The following is a 21,281-nucleotide window of genomic DNA, read 5'->3' on the forward strand; positions in this document are numbered from 1 at the left end:
TGCTGCCCAAATACCCACACGATTGCTCCTTCCGCATTCCCACCTTGCCATGCCTCCCTGCATAGGATTCCTCCCACACCCTCCCGGTGGGGGTCCCAGCCTGGGTCTGTGGGGCTGACCTGTCCCCCTGTCCAGCCAGGGGCTCCCTGGGGACACATGGAGGCACAGACACATGGATGCATGGACACATGGATGCACGGACACATGGATGCATGGCCCAGAGCCTCCTGGCATGCCCATGTCCTGGCATGCCCCGGGTACTGGCACGTGTTGCCGGCCGATGGGAGGGGTTGCCCAGAAGGGGCCAGGCCACCAGGGCCAGGAGCAGTGCCACCCATGCCAGCGAGGCTGGTGACCTCACCTCGGGGTGCCTACAGCCGAGGTGCCCTCGCCCAGCCCTCCGGTGCAATGCCCTCTCCAGCCAGGGTCGGGGTGAATGGCAGGAGAGCTGGGCTTGTGGCCCTTGTGGCACCAGGTCCTGGGGAGCTCCTGACCCATGTTATTATGCATTGCTGACATTCACGATCCTCCTCCCCTCTCAGAGCATCACCGAGACACATTGTGGCTTCTGGAGGGGGACTAGGGACCTGTCCCATGGCTCCTGCAGAATTGTGCCCCAACCACTGGCCCAGGGGCTGGGGACGCTCCTCCGCTTGCACCCAAAAGCAGCGGGGGGGGAAAGGGAGGGGCAAGCGCAGCAACCCACGCGCCCCAGGCCACCCAGATGCCAGGAATAGGATGTGTTAAAGCAGCAAATGCTTCTTACAGCAGGAACCTGAGCGGCTAATCCTTGAGCTTTACCTTGTGCCTTCGCCTGTGAAAGGCAGGGGTCTAATCCTCCCTGACCCAGCCCCTGGCGGGGGGGAGCAGCTGGAGGGGTCCCCTCCAGCCCACATCCCACACAAGGCTTCCAGGTGAACTGCAGCCCCCCACCCCTGGGGCCAACCTCGGCACCCTCCGTCGGCTGCAGCCCAGCGCTCCAGCCAGCCTCCCTCCAAGGGTTAAGCTTCCTCCCTAGAGCTTCTCAAAGCTAATTAGAAAGAGCCTGGGCAAGTGTGGTGGCAGACACCGCTGCACTTATCTCCCCACTTCCGGGGCTCTGCCCTTATCATTTAATTAAAGCTGCAGTCGTGCTTCCCTTCCTGGCAGCAGCTAATCAGGGAGGGCACTGGAGCTTGAGGCAGCCTCTGCCAGGGAAGAAGCAGCAGCAGAAGGACAGGGAACATGCCCCGGGAAGGAAAATAAAAGGGAAAAGAAGATAAAGAAAGAATCCCTTTGCGCTGGCAGCCTGGGGACCGGGAGGGCAGCGAGGGACTGAGCCCCAACCCCACTGCTAAGTCTGCCAACCACGGTGCTGTGGGTGGGGGGACGCAGGGTCCTCTCCCCCTGGATGGACCAGGCGATGGCAGCTCTGCAGGCAGGCTGGCAGGCCCCACGGGCTAGCTCCATCTCCCAGCAGGAACAGGACCCTGGGCCCCCCCACCCTGCCCCAGAGCAGCTCTCCTAGCAAGGCACGCTCAGATGCACCCTGACACCAGAGCCCACGTATGCCACACGCCCTGGAGGCAGAGCAAGCCACGCTCAGTCCTCCCACAGACAAGGAACAACCCATGCCATGCAGTAGCCAGCGCCCCAGAGAAAACTGGGGACCCCCAGAGTACTGGGAAAGGGGCATGTCCAGGAGAGATGCCATCAGGAAACAGGAGAGTTGGCCATCAGGCAACAGGAGGGTTGGCCATCAGGCAACAAGAGGGATGGCCACCAGGAAACAGGAGGGATGCCATCAGGCAACAAGAGGGATGGCCATCAGGCAACAGGAGGGTTGGCCATCAGGCAACAAGAGGGATGGCCATCAGGCAACAGGAGGGATGGCCACCAGGAAACAGGAGGGATGCCATCAGGCAACAAGAGGGATGTCCATCAGGCAACAGCAACGGCAGCAAGCTCCTGCACTGGCTCTCTGAGGGAGGGCAAGGATGCCTAAGCCCTGAGAAATGCCGTTGTTTGAAGAGCACACAATGATGTGTGGGCGCAGCAATGCAGGGATGCGTGCTGGCATGCATGCAATGAGAGACTCAGCCATCTGGGGGGCAAACAACCCCCCAGCCGATGCTGACAGCTCCCATGCCAAATTCCACACCTCTCCTCCGAAGCATGGTTAAGCTAATGGGTCTTGAAAAGAAATTCTTATAACCAGTTTGTTAGCAGGGCTGAGACAGCATGTCTTGTTCTCAAAAACCAGCTGGAACACCTCTGCTCAAACTTAAGAAAAAAAGAAATAGAAATCAACCTGAGGGAAACCCAGCATGGAAAATTTAAGCTTTAGTGTTGGAAATCTGCTCAAGTGATAAGCAATCGAAAATAAGTCTGTATAATAGAAAATGTCAAGCAGCCTGAGGCTGCGCAGTCTTTATAATGATCCTCGTTGCAGGTTCCAGAAGCTGCTCTAGAGGCGCAGGCTGGCTGGGAGATGTATGTGTGTGCCTGGCGCGCTCCGAGCAGGAGGAACAGAGCAATTGCTTCAGCCTTACACCAACACCGCACCATCCTTCTGCTGCTCCTGCAAAGGGAGGTCATAGAATCATAGAATCATGGAATGTTTTGGGTTGGAAGGGACCCCTAGAGGTCATCTAGTCCAACCCCCCCGCAGTGAGCAGGGACACCACTAACTAGATCAGGTTGCTCAGAGCCCCGTCCAACCTGGTCTTGAAGCCCCATCCAACCTGGTCCTCCCCCAGCACTGCTCACCTTGCTAGCTCCTCCATCCCCTGAGTCTCCTAGTCAGACGAGCAAGAATTAACGCATGATATTTTAATTTTTTTAAAATTAATTTCCAGCAAGACCAGCTGTCTCACCTCACCTAGGGGCTTGGGTGGGAGGGAGCGAGCGGGTCACCCCACGCACAGCCCAGGAGCGCATTGCAAGGTGCGCCAGTTCACGTGCGCGGGGACTTCGGAATATGGCTCTGGTTTTATGAGCGCTCTCTGGGTTTGCTCCTTGGTGGCTGCCTTTCATTGCACACTTGTATTAAAGCTCTTGTGTCAAGGAGAAAAGAACTGGCGCACGCATGTCTGCCTTTGAACAAAACCATTGTTAAGTTCCATCAACAATTTAATAATCGTTCCCTAGCAGGACAATGACTCGGGGGAAATTATTCTTGCAGGGGGGCCAGTAGCCACACGGCCCGGCGCTGTTCGAGGCCTTTGAAGTCACATAGGTGTTCAACCAACAAAAGAAACCACAACTTCATGAAAAGGGCTCGCCTCAACAAGGGGACCTGGAAACAAAGAAAACGAAGACCACTCGGAGAAAAGCAGAGCACAGGAGACGGAAGAGCCCTTGGAAGAGAGTCAAGCCAAACCCCAAGGAAACTGGGAGAGGAAATGGCAGGATGGATTTGCATGCATACGCTTTGTTTTCTTTCCCCAGATCTTCCCTGGGCTGCTCAAGAGCAAAGCGAGCACATTCAGCTGTCATTTCAGCTTTTTTGCAGTCTGCTCTGACTGTAGAAACGTGCCGGTTGCCTGAACCGTAATGCAGTGAGGAGGAAGAGGCCAGATCCTTGCCAGAATTTGTGGTGGATATTTGAAGGAACGGGGAACGGGCACTAAATCTGGGGTTGATGCTCTTGGGCTGCCCCAAGGAGGAAACGTCTGTCTGCCGATGGAGGATGCACGCATAGACCCGGATACCACCCGCGGAGAACCAAATGCACCTGAAATCCAACCCACAGCAGCTCTGTGAGCGTTAGACCACGGGCATGGCCATGAAAATTTGGAGGAATGACCCGACACCAAATGGGGGTGCCTGACTGCTGATTGGCTTGGACTAGATGACCTCTAGGGGTCCCTTCCAACCCAAAACATTCTCTGATTCTATGATTGCTCGAAGACCAGGATCAGCCCATGCAGGAGAGCCTGACCCTCTGAACTACCCAGCCCATTTCTCTGCTGTGAAGACACACGCCACAAACCCAGCCAAAAATGCACAGTGTTGGTGCCTCAAACACCCACGGACTCAGAGGTTGAAAACCTGCGGTGGGAGCTGAATGGGGAGAGATTTTGCGGCTGGCACATGGCAGAAGCAGCATATGCACTGGTCAAATCCTCCCGTGGTGCAGCCAAAATACGTGCCAAGAAATCAACCCAGGTGGTTAACATTTCTGAATTGAGCCGCTTGCCATCTTGCTGGCATCATTCCCCCTCGAGGCACTGGAAGGATTTGCAGTGCTGGTGGCCACGGCCGGGGAGAGGCCACCTCCTCATGTACAAAGAGGAGGCACCAACGCCGATGGCGCTTGCTAAAGGTGCAGCTCTGAGCAAGCAGGGGGGCACCGGTGTGCTGCTTCCGATGGAGGGGTTGAGGAACAGGGCAGGCTGGTTATGGTTTGTTTGGGAAGACCCAGGACAAAAAAACCCAACCTGGATCCTGATGCATATTGCTCTGCCCTATGTTTGTTCTTAGGATGGTAGGAAGGTGCTCTTGCGGGAGAGTGGGGAAAAAGGAGGATAATCGCTTCCGATAGGGAATATCAACCTCCAGCTACCCCTGGGTGCTGCAGTTTACAGACTGCTGGAGGTTAGATGCAATAAAGTTTGCAGCACCCGAGGGAGACCTGCCGGAGGCAGTCCTAAAGGCACAGGATGAATAAAACATGCTTTAAAAGAAGGAGCGAGGATTAAACCTGCTGCCTAACACCCCGGCAGGACAACGGGGCTGCATCATGGCCTTGCGTTAGGGGCAGATGGGCAAAGGGGATTTGCCAGCTCAGCACGGTGCAAGGGAAGAGCAGGATGATCGTGAGGAGGTTTTGATTTCACGGTCCAACAGAGATGTAGGAAAACGTCCAGGATCAGCCCAAAGGGTGTAATTTTTACAGCTTCTTTTTCAATAGCGGGTCTGCTCCTTGTGCGCAGTCCATGGCAACAGGAGATACGCGTGTGGCGTGGAGCAAAGCAGCCGTGAACCTCTTTGAAAGAGCAGCCCAGAACTGGACAGGTCGAGAGCTCAAAGGGATCTGTGATTTGAGCGGTCTAGGATCAGCAATTGACCCTTTGAAGGAAGCCATTAATCATCATTAAGGAGGTTTATGCCCCGAGGGACCAAGAGGCAAAACAACGCAAGTCTTGTGCCTTACGACAGGGGTTAGCGAAGAGAGAAAACAGGGCTTGGAGAATGAAAAATAAAACGTGCGTGGGCAGCAGGGTTTACCTGCAGCGGGGAACTGCCTGGCCCTCGGGAAGGGCTCGGGATCTGCCTGCTGAGGGGTGATTGATAGGGTGAGCAATAGCATCGAAGCAAGGGAAGCCAGATATTTGCCTTCTCTCACTGATTTATCTGCATCTCTGCGGGTGTCCCTTCCTGTGTGGCTAATAAGCAGCGAGACGCGAGACATGGAATACGCAATTTCTTTTGCTTTTATTCATTTTCTTTCTCAATATCATAAGTCTTGCTTTTGTCAAGATCCCTGTTGTCTGGGTAATTTCATCTAGAGATCCTCAAGGAACTGAGATCTACATATCCCTCAAAGTTTAATACCTCGGTTTTAGTTGGCATATTCTCAAGCAATAACTTATACAGCTGAAGAAGAAAGAAAAAAATTACTTACGTCTAATTGGCATTATACTAATTACCAGCAAAATATATCAGGCAAATATCACATCTACTCCCTCTCTGTCATTTTACATTCCCTACTCCATCTTCTCCTTCCTCGGCAGCCATAAACCAACACAACACGCTGTTCTGACACATCCCCGAACAAAGACCATACCCCAACCCTCTCCTCCTTCCGCTCGCTGCCTCCTCGGTTTTTCACCGCCAGGCAAGGTCGTTTTAAGGCAGACACAGGCATATAACTGACTGAGGACTGCTGCCTTCGGGAACGTGTGCCCAGGTACTCCAGCATCCTGCTCTTCACCGCCGCATCCCTTCCCCGGCCTCTCCCAGTGTTTCTTGTCCGGATGGTTTATGGCCACCCATGTAAGAACGTTTCACCATTTATATCTAAGTATAGGAACACCGATGGACTAAAACAGGGGCACGCATCCTCTCACACATGGGCCGTCTGAGAGGATTTATTCCCGACTCCCAGCATTTCTGCCAGTCTACCCTACGTGATCTTAAAAGTGAAAGAAGCTAAACCCAGTAACACCAGTCTTATGCTGGAGTAAGGGAGTGTAAATCTAAGCATCTAAGACCCATCAGGAGCACTGTCCTCATCGTCCATCTCATTTGGAGGTTAGCCCGCTTTCGCCTGGTCCAGAGCCGCTCTCTGCCAGACGAGAGCCCTGGGACAGTTTGGGGGTGAGGACTGGGGGGGAAACCCTTCCTGATGGACAGGATGGATGAAGCGGCATGGGCTGGAAGAGTTTAGCCTGGTAGACACGAGCTGTGCTAGGGCAGCTGGCCTCAAAGCCCAAGAACAAGATCAGGCTCTTTGTTTTCAGCAATACGGCAGCGGAAGGAGCACCCGTGACCCATCAGACCCTGGGCAGTCCCATTCAGTGGGGTGCAGCCCTCCTTTCCCATGAGGAGCAAGGCTGAAGCCCATCACAGAGATTATCTAGGAAGCCTTGTACCCAATGCAAAGGCACAGCCCCTTCTCCATCCCTCTGTGGTCTCCAGTAACAGCAATCATGGACAACTTCCCCCTGCACACCTCTAAAACCTGTCTGGATGTGCCTGCCTGGGAAAATGGGGCCCACCAGCCACAAAGCACATAAGCCTCCCCCATAGTGTGGGGTAGTGAAACACTGGCAGGGGTTGCCCAGAGAGGGGGTGGAGGCCCCATCCCTGGGAACATTCCAGGCCAGGTTGGATGGGGCTGTAAGCAACCTGATGTGGTTAAAGGTGTCCCTGCTGACTGCAGAGGGGTTGGGCTGGGTGACCTCTAGGGGTCCCTTCCAACCCCAAACATTCTATCATACTATGATTTCTGCTTGTTGAAAGCTTCTGGCCCTGCTTAGATCAGAGAGAAGGCTGAGGTGTTGGAAAGGGAGCCCAGGTCCAACCACCCTGCCCAGGGAAGAAGGAATTGACCACCATGTGGCTTCCCTAAGCCGCCGCTGCGTTGGCGCTGGCCTCGAGCAGACTGCATGGTTGCATCAGCTCACATGAAATGAGCCCTGGCTCCTGCAGGGGAAGCTCGGCTCTCTGAAAGGCAAGGCAAACACGGGGGCTGATACGGTTAGATAACCTCTGAGTCAAAGCAGCCTATCCTTGGGATCGCACGCCAGATGCCATGACTAATGTGAGATTTATGGACTGTCCTCTCCGCAAGTAAAGCAAAGAACTAGCGTTACAACCACTTAATGGAGGTGACTTCAAATCAGGATGGATGAGAGCTTGTGGGAAGGAGACAGGAAGAGAGATTCATTGATAGCGAGAGCACAAAGCATAAAATCCCGAGGAAGAGCGAAGAACTGAGACTGACATTTGACCTGTCTCAACAGCAAAGCTCACATTGATTTCACCGGGGACAGGAATGAATCCCTTATCCTCTATCTCATGCCTACGAGAGGGATTTTGCACCTGAGGGATCTACACCTGACCGATCCTTCAGACTCCAGCACACGTTATTTTTATGAGGAAGGAAATGCGGTGTGAAGTCCTCAGGAAGCTCAAATGGGAGGCTCCATAAGCTTCCCTAGCATTAAGCTTAAATCCCACACTAATGCAGGTCCCTTTACATGGGGAGAGGTGCTGCCAAGCAGGACGGTTTATAGAGACATTCCAAGGCAGATAAAGGGGAAATATCTGAGGTAGATCACACGGGAGCTGGAAACGGCTCGTCAAACGACTTCAAAAGGAGCTTTCTAAGGAAGCAGGTCTTTGAAAACAACAAATCGTCTGGGACTGCTGAGGGATCCGAGTTGTCTATCGCTTTTACACTTGGTTGCCATTTCTGGTTTAGACATACTCTAAACATGAACGCCGACCTCCTCGGGCCGCTCGCTGCCCTTCCGCAAAATCCCTGCTTTCTGCAAGTGCAGCTCTTTGTGGAGCCACGGAGCAGTCAGCCTAGGGAAACCGCTCTGACTGGAGAGCTATACCGCCAAAAAAAAAAAAAAGGACCCGGCAAGACTTCAGCCTGATCAGCTCCCCGACCTAGTTCACCATGCGGCCGGACAAAGAGCTGTGCTGGCATGACAGACGCCATGGCACAGGGACGGGGATGAGCGAGGCGAGGCGGAGGGGTGCTGCCTGTTTTGGCGCTCTTGCTAACAAAACCCACGGGGTGCCGGCTGTGCCCAACAGCTTCATCAACAGGAACGCTCCCAACTCAGCTGCTGGCTCTCCCCCACGGAGATCACATGGACCATCTGCGATTGCTCCAGAGCACCCGTCCAAAGGCAGGCCACCGGGTCTCAAGCCCTGTTCAAATGCCTATTTTTAAAATGTTCTAGAAAACAGCAAAGAAGAGTCTGAAGGAGCTCCATCCAGCCTGAGGAAACGTCCTCTCTGGAGAGCAACATGGTGCAAATGAAGGGGCCCACCCTCTTGTTCCCGCGGCAGATCTAATTCTGGAAGTTTCTTCCTGTAACAGCTTAACGAACTTTGGATGAATAGCTTGAGGGTGACATAAACTACTCTGTGGAGAACAGACTTTATGCCAAAGAAAGGCTCTTTAGATTTGCTCCAGATAAGACTAGCCATGCATAACCATTCGCATGACCGTTTGCATGGGCATTTGCATGGGCATTTGCATGGGCATTTGCATGGGCATTTGCAACCATCACCAGGCAAAAGCAGAAAGCCAGAGTCCTGTGCAGACTGAGCGGCTGTAACCTGTACCTCACCTTGCAGCCACCTTGTGAAGGTGAAGAGGTCCCCGTTTTAATGTCACTAGGGCTGCAGGAGTGCATGTCCTGCCAGGGGAGAGCTACCAGCCAGCCCCAGGAATGCTGAGATGAAGTGGTGGTGGGAAGTGTTCCTGCCCTGGACTGGAGGAGGAACATGACCTCACTTGGTCCCCCTGGTCTGGGAGACTGGGAAACCCTCCTTTCCCTGGGACAGCAGAAGTCATCTTCCCTCCATAAGCTCATTTCTATTCCTTAGATAAAAAGTATGTGCCCCTGCCTGTTATGCAGTTGGTTCCTATAAGAAAAGTCTCCAAGTTTGCCATGGAGCTGACCAAGCCTAGTAGACAGGGAAGAGTGGCTCCAAAAAGCAAGGTGAGTCTGGGGCTTGCTCCCAGCATGTTCTCCAGGCCTGTAGTCTCTGCAGCATTGCCCGGTAAATCAGCAAGTTTAGAGCAGGGTCACCTCCCTGAGATGTGCCCTCACAATAGCAGAAGGAGAGGATCATGCTGGGGAAGGCTTCCAAATGGAAGAAAGAATAAAGGTTAAGAAAAAAAATGACAGGATTTTCTCCATCCAGTAGGTATAGAGCAGGACAAATGTGAAGGACATAAAAGAAGGGAGATGACATTCATTGATTTCCATCATCTTGCCCCAGACAGCAAGAGGGAATGGAAGATGTCACAGCCCAGCCCAGGGTTGCAAGAATAGCAGAAAAAGCAATAAAAGCAATCACAAATGCAGGAGGCACTCATACAGCCATAGGGACCTATACATTCTACAGAACCTTCCTACTGAACTATGAAGCTTTTTGTCTCTCGAGCATTGCCTCAGAACGACTGTCCTGCCTAGATTTTTCATAATCACGTAATGCAGGCACAGTTCAGGGACAGAAAGGGTGAAAAAAGTCATCAGAAACCACCAGGGAAATTTGGTTCCTTCAAATAACTCCTCTAGAGATGTCCGGGATCTGCCAAGGATCTTTGGAGAACTTGAGGACAATCTTACGTGTGCGCTACCACGTAATCCTATGAGACAAGAAAGAGACTGTCAAATAAATTATTAAAGCTATTTTGGACAACCTCTGAAGCAAGTAGCATCCTTCTTAGAAGGTCTTGAGAGGATTAAAGGCGTTCTCTGTAGCTAGTAGTAATGCACTTGTTAGTCCAGGGAAGAAAAAACAGTTGCACCCTGTTTAGCCTGGGATCCTGGGTACGATTAAGGAAGGTGACGTGGTTGATGTGGCATGGCACAACCGCTCTGACCTGAACGGCTCTTTCGTAAGAGGGAGTTTACCCAGATGCGGGTGCTCGAAAATACGGAAAAGCAGAAATAGGGTGAGAACAAGTCTGAAATTACAGCTCCGACAGAAATGTCGTGTTGAAACCAAGATGGTGTAACCCATGACCGTTTGCAATCTGTCGGATGCTGTCTCTTGTGATAAGAATCTTTTCCCACATCTCTCTTCAGGAGTGATTAGGAAAATCAGAAGCTGTCACTGGGGATGAACCAACATTAGGTGAAGAAAGCAGAGAAGCTCATGACTTCTTATGAAGAAATGCAGGTGCCCGTACAGCTGAAGGAGCCCAGCCATAATTTGTAGAAGAAGATGAGATGCAGAAGATGGTCACAGAGGGTACGCAGACCCTAAACAAGAGCAGGACTTGGAAACTACTGCTAACGACGGAACAGCCACAGTAATTCCAGCCCTGATGTCAACAGTCAGTGTTAAGAGGGAAAGTGCTGCAGATCAGTTTAAAAAAAACCCCACCGTGTCTCAGCTAGAGAGGAGTCCAAGCACCAGTCAGACCCAAGCCAATGTCCTCAGCTGGTCAGGTGTGTGACCTGCAGGTTCTCGCTCAGCCACGGGGACGACGGGTGCACGGAGACCACCCTGCTGTATTCCGCAGACAGCAGCATCCCCCCGCCCCTACACCATGCCCTCAGTTTGCTCCCACAAGGTACGAGATCTTTGAGGGACAGAGCAGGTCTCTGCACCAGACACCCCACCTGGGCTGACTGGCGCTTGGCCATCGGCACAGGACTAGCTCAAACCCCTCACCCCAGGCGGGAGCCCAGGCAAAAGCATTCCTCAGCGCTCTGTAATGAGGCAAAAATGCTGCAGGGTACGTTTGGGGAAAAAAAAAAATAAAAATTCACAGAGTGAGCATGTGCTGGAACACTTTCTGCAAGACAAAAGGCCATTTAAAGATAACACAAAAGAAGAAGAATAGGTTTTAAGATCTAGAGACTACACTCTGCCAGAGGAGGAGGCAGAACGTATTTTTTTTGTCCCATCTTCTGTCTGGAAGGAACTGAACAATAGCAGTGAGAATCTTAAAGAGAAGCTTGTGGCCGGACTGACACTAAGCAGAAGACAGGCGGTAGTGGCCACCCAGCGCTGCGAATCCATCTCATCACCGTGAGCGGTGAGAAGGGACCCTTGGCCGGGGAACCCTCTTCTGAGCCAGCTGCCTTCTCAAGGTGCCGTGATATCGCAGGGTGCAGGCACAGCCGGGCACTAGCCCAAAGCAACTCCGTTTGCAGGCAATGGACGCAGATGCCCGTTGTGAGACGGTGGAGGCAAACGCTAGTGGTCACATCCCCCCCCGTGCCTGGTGCTGCCATGGATGCCACCGAGTGCTGCTGGAGAGCTGCGGGCTACCATCCACGCCGCTGAAAAGGTTGCTGGCAAATTGGTGATCGTGCGGAGTAGAAATGAGATGAAGGAATGGGAGACTTGAACTATCATCATCGGAAGCGTAGCAAAGGGGAGCAGGAGGAGAAAAAAGTCTCCCCAGGCTGCCTTTGCAAGGGTTGCCAAAAAACAGCACATACATCCGAGATGTGCCAGATGTTGCTGCTGCCCAGGAATGGGGCTGCAGGTCTGTGGTGCCATCATGAGCAGATGGCAATGGCTGGGAGGAGCCCAAGGAAGTGGGGGAGGAAAGGAAGAGAGACCCAGCTGCCAAAATGCCTTGCCTTGGCGCTGCTCATGGTAAGGGACTTGACTCAGTTTTTGAATACCTCAAAGAGAACTTTAAATGTTGACTTGCTTGCCTGTGATCCACAAGCACGCATGAAGTGAGGCCTCCTCTAAAAACGTAAGGTTCAACGGGAAGAAATGGGAGCGGGAGCAGCCCAAGCAGAATCTCAGCGTAGGCTTGTGAAACTGGGGGCAGAGAGGATCTGTCGCTGGAAGGGCTCCCCAGGGGTCTCGCACGCTCGCCACCACTTGCAGTCTGCTATCAAAATGGGATCTTTCCCAAGGAGCGCTCCCGCTCAGCCGTGGCGAGATGCAGAAATCGCAGGGTGAAATTTTATGGCCTGCGTTATGCGGGAGTCAGACAAGCTGCTCCTGCTGGCTTTACAAGGCATCAATCTACCACCCTCTCTCAAAGCAAAGCAAAATCCAGACTGAAAGGGGTTTTATTAAGTCCAGCAGTCAAACCCTGGAAACGGTATCTCAATTCATTTGGTCAAGCTGTGCTGAGGTGCACGCAGGAGGTAGGAGACCATGAAAAAAAAGGCTGGTCTTGTCAGAAAAGCCTACGGCTATGAACCAGGCGAGAGGGTTTTACATCTAGCTCTGCCACGACGCCCCAAGGCCGCGCTGCCCGCACCTCCTACGTCAGCAGCGCGGTTGGAGGTGGCCGACGCAGCCTCAGCGTCGCTGCCCAAGAGCCGCTGGAGACCCGCCTCACCCCTGGGGACCGCCAGGATCCTGCGGTGGCTCTGACCTCCCGAAAAGAGCGGACGGAGGAGCTGCCAGCTCATCCAGGGGGCTCACCCAAAGCCGGCAGACGGCTCAGAAACGCAGATTATCATTTTCTCTTTCATTCCCCACCTAGGGTGGAATTTCTCCCCTGGAAGGGGAGCTGCGAGGATAAACTCATTAACATCTGTGAAGTACAGATACTGCTGCACTAAGTGCATTGCAAAAGCTCATGAGATGACTGTTAATTACATATTCAGTGCGGGGTTGTAACGGCATGCATTAAAAATGGCATGGGGTCCCCACTTTAAATAATGGGGATAAAACAGATTAAACATTTGCCCCCGTTCCGCGGGCTGAAGAACGCAATTCAGAAAGACTTCATCCAATATATTGTCATCTCAGGTACCTTCGTACCACACGGGGATGGAGCAAAACAGCCTTCATGTCACGTTTCCTAAATTGCACGTATTTAAAATGCTAAATTTACTAAAGTCTCTCCATCGTCAATGGAGAGAGACTGGCACTTTCCTAATCCAAGCTCTGCATGCATTATGGCAGGGCAGATCCTCTGCAGAGCAGAATCACTCCCAGGCTCCTTCCAACTAAAGCAAATCTGTGATACAGGGGGAGCAGATGTCTTCAGCGAAAGCAACGGGTGGCCAAGTGGGAGACTCAGCTCAGTTCCCAGCTCAACGTACCCCACAGAAGTGGGTAACAGCACGGCAAAATGTTGGGGAGGAAACAGTGGGCAGCGAGGTAAAATACCAGGGATGACAAATGCCTGAGGAGCTGGCACATCAGTGCCAAGACACTGGAGAACTCTTCATCAGAAACATCGTAATTCCTCCTGAAAAGGACCCGGCTCAGCCCCTGCAATACAGCATTTTACTGCAGTCTGCACAGTAAAAGGTGTCCAAAAAAGGAGGACACTGATATGTGTGTTAATCAAGTGAAGAACCATCTACAAAGAAAAGGCATGGATCTGTCTTCCAGTTGAAAAGCTATAAATAGCCTTGCATACTTGCTTATCAGATTGGTTCGGCTGCGGGGATAATCTCCTGGAGAAAGCAATGGAAGCCCTGTTATGTTGGATATTTATAACCAGATGAAAGCCTAGAAAATGCACAGTCGTGTCAGTCTTGTGCTCGTGCCGCGAGATAGGGTGTGTGGGATCCAATTAGTCTCTTCGGTTTAATATAAGGTCAAGAAAGCTTAGTCTTCCCAGCTTCACGAAAAAACCCAAGATCTGGTCTCTTTGAGGGGCTGGTGCTGCTTGAGCAGCTACAGAAGCCAAGACAAGGGCATGGCGAGACAGTCCCCAGAAGGTCATGACTGTCCCACATCACTGGAGACTCTTTGCAAAAGCAAGACATGGCCCTTCTCTGGACAAAGAAGGACAGAGACCTCTTGTTTGCACCACAGAGAGGTCTGACGTGCCACGTCATGGGCCGGCAGACCATGGGAAATGCAACCCTGATGAACATGACCGGTAACTTGTCATCTCCAAATCACCCAGCCTGGTGCCAGGGTCCCCTAATAGACTGCTTAATGGAGCACGACCCTGACCCCAGCCCCTCAAGTTCATTTGCCAGATTATCTGCGGAGCACCAGGACCGACTAGAGTTAATGCCAGTGGATTCCCCAGCCTTGGCCTGCCACGGCCTCTGCGCTCAACTGGGTTTATCCAGGTCAGGCCAGCTGCTGGAGGCACCGGAGCCTGATTGCCAACTGCTGCCACGTGAAGGGAGCCAAGCCAGGACCAGCCAGGGGGTTACGGTTATCCCCCGGGAGGCTCTGCACATGCCTGTGCCACACGTGGATTGGTGCGTGGAAAGGCATGCGGTGATTTCTGTCCTCCTGGGCTGTAAACATGCATAGGGTCTCTTGTGCAAAGGGAGGGAGATGCCTAATTTATAGGAGAGGTTGGGTTTTGTGATGTTGTGGGCAGGGAGCCATGCCCAGGTGCTCTGCTGCTGAGAGCCACTGATCCGGGCAGTGTCCCCTGGCCTTCCCCAGGTCTGCTCGGCCCCATCAAGCAGACAAGGAACATCCCAGGGACTACAGGCAGCCCTCTCTGTCCTCCGTCTCCTGCTGTAGACCCTCCAGCTCCTCCTCTCTCTCCTCTTTCTAGTTTTAGCCTTGCTCCTCCCTCATCGTCTCTGGGTTGCCTATGACCTTCAGGGATCCACACTTTCCTCTTCCAGCCCCATCACCACCACTGCCACACTATAGCATCCTTCAGCACAGCCATGTGGCATTTCCTTGCCCACATGCCCTTCAAACCTCCCTTGCAGGCCCCTGGCTGGTTCTCAGGGGCACTTGGGAAGTCCAGTACTGTCATCCTGCGCCAGCATCCAGACAACCTCTCCACACTGCTCTTCCCAGTTGACTGGCTGGTACTTTGGGGAATAAAAGTGGTCTGCACAACACTCTGAGACCGGAGGGTGCCTCATATTGCAAGAGCAACAAAGAGCTTTGGGAACCCTGCCAAACCCGGCACCACCACCATGCCTTGCTTCAATGGTCACAGCATAGCAAACTTCAGCATTACTCCAGGAATGAACCTGGGAAGAAGGGAGAAATGTTCCACTAGACCTTCAAAGCCATGAATTACCCTGGGCCCCTTGTGTTCCTTAACAGGGGGACCCAGCAGGTTTGCTGCTCCCTAGACCAGCTGAACACACTCTCAGCCAATTTCACACCACATACAGACCTGTCCCAAAGTCAAGGTTGCTCCCAGAAGTAGGAGGAGACTTCAGCAGAACCCTTTGCACCTCCTCTTTTTCCCTCCCAGAGGTTTCTTTGAACTTGCCAGCTCCACTGCAACCTCCCCTCAGCACAAGAGCACAGAAGGCAGCAGGTACAGGGAAAGTAGATGTTATGTGCACAGCCAGAGCCAAGCCCGAGGAAGCAGCTTAAGCTGGCCAGAGAAGGTAGCTTGGGGAGCGGGCTGGTTGAGGGTAGTCAGGCAGGCAGCACAGAGGCAGCATGAGGAGCAGAACCGGGGTTGAAGCTGCGCCAGGGTGGGGGAAAGCCAGCTCTCCTGCGGTGGGATCACAGACGCCACTAGTGGGGTCCTCAGCTGAAGGTGGACCCGAGTAGGAGATGGCCTGGAGGGCCCCAACAAAGGCAGGACATGTCGCGCTCGGGTTTGCCACCATCACGCCCTCTGATCCTCCACTCTATGATTCTCCTCACCCCAGTCCGTGACACTAAACCTGCTCCCCCCCTTCCTCTCCCTGGGCAGCTCCCACGCCGACACCCACCATAGCATGGAGAGCTGCATCAACGCCCCGACTGCCCCTGCACCCCTGCCCTGCCACGGGGGCAGGCACCTGCGGGAGACCCATCTGCTTCCTCAGCTCTTCCCACCCCCACGTCTCCTGGCCTCCCCCAGACCTCCTCCCCCTCATCCACCTCTCCCCTCCCCACCAAGTCCTTGCTGCTCTCATGCTTTCAGCCTCACCTCTTCTCCAGCCTCCCCGCCCCACCAGACTTCAGCGCGGCAAGCCTGTCCCACCCGAGCTCCATGCCCCTTCCCGCCCGTGCCAGGGGAGGTGCAGCACTGAGGATGAAGAGCTTCGGGCGCAGGGTCCCCGCCGAGGGGGCAGGCACATGTGCCATGAGCGCCTACCGTTCTCAGGGTGCTCCATCTCCCCGATGCTGCCGTCGGGCGTGGTGCGTTCATAGTGATCCTCAGGCAGGGCTAGCGGCCCGATGCGGGGCCCCGACGACGATTTGCTGCTGGGGGTCTCTGACTCCTCCAGCCCACTGTCATAGTAGCTGTGCTGGGAGGGATCCTGCAGGTCCTGAGCCTGGCTGGCTGCAGAGAATGTCACTCGGCGATGAGGTAACTGGAAGAGAAGAGAAAAGCTGTTGCATCATCCACCCTGCAGATGAAGGCAAAGGGGGGGTCATCAAACCTGACCCATAAAAGGAGACAGAGTGCTCCCACCCAGCGCTCCCAACACCAGCAGGGTCCATCATCAGCCCCCCGCAGCCAGCCCGACAGACAGTGCCCAGCCAAAAGCTCCCCATCAGACACCACCCCATGCAGGGAGCACACTATGCATGGTCCCTCAGCCCCCCTCACCCAGCCGGTCCCTCCATGGCTCGTGCCCCAGCCTCCTCTCCCACCCAGAGGCAACCCTGGGCAGATGCCCTCTCCCATGACAAGCAGGCTCCAGAAAGGTCTCCCGTTAGCAGCATCACCCTGGGTCATCGCCCCCCACCCTTCATCTGGGGTCTCCACTTTGCACTCAGACCCTGCGTGCACTCTGGGTGCTCTCAGAGACCCACGGGCCCGCCGCTCCCCAGCGCCTCTCTAATGGCATCACTGCCCAGCGCAGAGCTTCGCTGACATCATCCCCCTCTGGCCTGACACCATCTCTCATCCTGAGAGCTTCCCCACCTAGGGTCACTGTCGCTTCTTTTGTCCGCTCGTTAAACATTTCAAAGACCCTACTTCACGCTTCCTCTGGCCAGCTTTGCCTCATCCTTGGGAGGAGCTCCCTGCAAACAGCCCTTAAGCTACATCATTATCCTCCTCCAAAGCCTTCCATAAAATCCTGCTTTGTTGTGATTACCCAGGAGTGGAAAGGGGAGCACCAGTTCACAGGGCAAGAGCAGGCTGATGAGTGTGGAGAACAAAACACAAGCACCAAAAAGACACAAAAATCACCCACCACCGTAGGAAGGAGCCCAAGAAAGGAGCTATTTGATGGGGATCTGGAGGCGATCAGGAGAGAGAGAGGAACCAACACACCATTTAGACTGAATACCTTTTTTTTTCCGCTGATGTCTTTACCACAACTGAGCAGCAATCAGGCGTCCCACCCAGCCAGCACCAATGAGGAAGGAGAAGGAATTGAGACCAAGGGAGGGAAGGAACACACAGGGAGCATTTAGATGAGCTAGCTGCTTTTAGGTTGGTTGGACCTGATTAAATTCACCCCAGGTACTTAGAGACCTGATTTAAGTAACTTCAGAGCTGTTAGGGCTTTTTTTTTTTTTTGCTTTTTTTTTTTTTATATAATTTTTAAAAGAATTTGTAGAGACTCAGGGAGCTTCCAGAAGACTGGAAACGAGCTAAAATAGCGCCTGTCTTTAAAGATGAGGGAAAAAAAAAGAAGAGCTGGAGAATTATAAAACAGTTAGCTTAATTTCAGTTCCTGGAAAAATACTGAAGCAGATGAAAGAACTCTTTGTAAGTACCTACAAGATAACAAGGAAACGAGTAACAGCCACTGTAGGTTTGTCACAAACAAACATGTCAAGCTGTTGAACTTCTGCCTTTGAAAAGACATCAGGCCTTGTGGATGGAGGAGGAGCAGCAAATGTTATAGCTTGACTTTAGGAAGTTTTTTGACGCTATTTTAGACGATATTCGCATAAGCAATGCAGGAAAATAGTGTAGGTGCAGCATGCAGTACCTAGCATATAGAACCACAGAATCATTTGGGTTGGAAAAGCCCTTTAAGCTCCCCCAGCCCAACCATTCCCCTAACCCTGCCATCCCACCCCCAAACCCTGGCCCCAAGCACCGCGTCTGCCCGGCTGTTAAATCCCCCCCAGGATGGGGACTTGACCCCTTCCCTGGGCAGCCCCTTCCAGTGCTTGAAAACCCTTTCACTGAAAAAATTTTTCCTAATGTCTAATATATGGTGCAATTCACTGCAGGGTGGATGCAAAGCATTTAGCAAATCATATTCAGAAAGTAATTACTGAAGACAGGCCCTTCAGCTGGGATGATGCAGCAAATGAAATTCTCCGGGTTGTGTCCCGAGTCCATTGCTAGCCCGTATTTTCATGGGTTGTGTCCTGAGTTCATTGCTAGCCCATATTTTCATCAACAGCTTGGATGACCGACGTGGAATATATCCATCACATTTGCTCACATGGGGAAAAGGATCTCCACACAAGCAGCAGGCCAGCTGAAGGACTGGGGGTTACAACAGATCATGGGTTGACCAGCCGTCAACGGTGTCAGTCTCTCACCAAAAACCACATCTATGTTGGGACCCGAAAACAGGCGTTTTGTCTTCAAGTCAGGCAGGGATCCACCTGCTCTGCTGGGCTCAAGCAGGACTTCAGAGGCAGAGCTGTGGCCAGGCTGGGCACCACTTTTCAAGAACACGTGCACCAATTAAGCAGAGAGGAACAGAGACTGGCAGCCATTAGAAATCAGGGCAAGATGTAAAAGAGACCGAGGAAACTGGTTTGGGGAGGAGAAGGCTCAGTGTGGCAAAGGCAGCGCTCTTCAAGCCCGTAAAAGCCTTCTGCAAAGAGAAAGCTGCTGCTTTTGACCATGGATGGATGAGAAGGAATGGCCTTCACCTGCAGCAGGGAAGACCGAGGTTAGCTGCTACGGGCTAAAAACCCACTATGGTGGGTTTAGCCAAGCGCAATCGATTGCCAAAGCAGCAGATGCCATCCTCGTCATGAAGGGCTAGGCCAGCACCTCCCAGGAGGTCATTGTGCACAGCTCTGGAGAAGCTGAGGTCAAGGCAGACCCTCCAGAGGTCCTCTCCCAGCCCACGTTGTAGGCTGTGCTGCTGCATAAAGCCTGCAAAAGCCTTCACTGAAGGCATCACCGCCCACCGCACCGGGCAAAGCTGTCCCACAGCTTCCTCCTGCGCCCCAACTGTCCATCTGAAATGGTTTTCCTCCGCCACTGTGGCTCATCCCTAGCTTGAAGCTTCTGCTTTTCACTCGGCGCTTGTTAAAACCCCCGACAAACAACCAGGGCTCCTTGGGGTGCCGGCAATAATACAAACAAACAGCCTCAGAAACCCAGCCTGCGACAGCTCCTACCCCTCCCCTGAGGGGTCTCCTTCCAAGTAGCATCACTTTTACCTAAAAATCACCGCCTTTTAAATGTCAGACCCTGCCTGGCCACCCTCGAAAGGGCTCTTCGCCAAGGCAAGGCAACCCATGCTCAACCCCGCTCCCCTCCAGCCGTCCCTGAGCAGCGGCACGGCACCGGCGGGGGTCAGCGGCCCCCTCGCACTCTGCGCGGTCCCCACCATGCTGTGACCCATGCACTTAAAAAAATAATAGTAGCTTGTGTCTGGCTGATGCTCTCCACCCGGAGAGCCTTGTTCTGGGAGTCACGGAAAAACACTGAATCTATTTGTCTGGCACTGACTTACAGAAATTGGGTTTCGTTTGACCTTTCTCTGCAGGGTTAAAGAGCCTTTCAGCACGCAGTGCTTTCTGCACAAGAAGTTGCTTGTACAAGCGCAATCAAGGCACCCCTCAATCTTCTTCGTTGAGAAGTTAAACAAACTGGGCTCCTTAAGTCTCAACCTGCAAGCCAGCAAATCAGCCACGTGGCCCCCATCTTGTCTTGCCCCCATTTTTCCCCATTCCTTGCCCGAGGGGATCCCCACAGGACTGCTGGTGGGATATCTCACCAGGTCTTTCCGCAGAGCCTTGTTTCTCCTCCTACCTCTCAGGTCTTTTCATCCAAGGACTGTATTGGCCCTTTGGCAGCAGCGCCGCGAGCGCTCACGCTGAGCTACTCATGCAGTGTGACCCTTAAATCCATTTGGAAGTCGCTGCTTTCCAGGATATAAACCAGCAATCCCCGTTTCTCCATGTACAGCTTTGCATTTGGCTGTGTTAAAATGCACTTTGTTTAAATGGGCCCAGTTTACCAAGCAATCTGGATTGCTCTGCATGACTGCTCTATCCTCATCATGATCTCCCACTCCACCAATCTCCGTGTCAGCTGCAAATTTTATCAGCGGTGATTTTATATTTACTTCCAGATCATTGATTGCAACGTCGAATGGCAGCGGGCGCGGTACTGCTGCCGAAGAGCTCCTCCAAGGAGAACCTCCTTCCACGAGGACTCCCAGCCAACGACTGCTTGCTCTTCTTCGCTAGGCTGTTGATAAACCAGATCCTCCTCTATCTAACAACGCTTTAATTGCAATGCGTAGCGTTCATTCAACATAACAACAACCTAACGCATTATCAACTCGGCGTCTTCGCCAAACTCCACGTTGATCGGCTGCGCGCTGTAATCTCACGGCGGGGTTAAAACCAGCTCTGCTGCGTCAGACCCACAGGCATGCCCAGAGCAGATCCCGCTCCCCACAGCGGCTGGGAGCGGATGCCTAAGGAAAGGTTTAAGAGCTGGACCCGTCACGTAATGACACTGCCCGGTGTCCCTCCCCATCAACCCGCGTTGCCTGACGTCAGCCATATTTCCATCATGGAGCGTCCTGCCCAGCTATTACCGCAGTTGTTCCCTGGGGCTGGCAGGGCCGCGGGCGGTGCACGCAGCGTCCCCACCACGATTCCCGCTGGCTCCCAGCATCGCTGCCCTCCTGGCCCACCCTGGGGTGGCCAGCTCCGGTACCACCCCCGGAGCAGCGAGCTCCTGCTCCAGACCTTTGAAGGCACAAATTTACTTGATTATTTCAAATATCCCTGTTTCAAGGAGGGGATGTTTCGAATCTCTCTGGTTACCAGTGCATCGGCAGGTACTGCATCCTGCGCTGTTACGTCTCAGTCTAAATTACTACAACTATTTATTGAATACTTTTGCATTTTTCTACATAATTAACAATTTTGCAGCCTCCATTTGGAAATGACAATTACTGGGTTCCACCTCCTCCCCGCACATTTTTTAAAGCACTCCTTATGGTGTTTAGCTTGTCAAAATTGATTTTCCCCCAATGTTTTTGGCTTTCCTTGTCAATTTTCTACACTCCATAACTACTCATTTCTACTAATTGCTATACACTCCCTCCCCC

General features: G+C 53.0%; 1 protein-coding gene across 1 annotated transcript in view; it reads right to left on the reverse strand.

The window, feature by feature from the left end:
- The window catches only part of PCDH1 (protocadherin 1), a 54,572-nt gene that overhangs the window by 18,491 nt on the left and 14,800 nt on the right, over window positions 1–21,281 (reverse strand). Inside the window, exon 2 of the mRNA XM_009649415.2 lies at window positions 16,151–16,370. Within this exon, the coding sequence (XP_009647710.2) occupies window positions 16,151–16,370 (220 nt within the window). The remainder of the gene's footprint in view (window positions 1–16,150; window positions 16,371–21,281) is intronic.

Source organism: Egretta garzetta, unplaced genomic scaffold (genome assembly GCF_000687185.1).
Source record: "Egretta garzetta isolate BGI_Z169 unplaced genomic scaffold, ASM68718v1 scaffold60, whole genome shotgun sequence".
In the NCBI taxonomy this organism is placed as follows: Eukaryota; Metazoa; Chordata; class Aves; order Pelecaniformes; family Ardeidae; genus Egretta; species Egretta garzetta.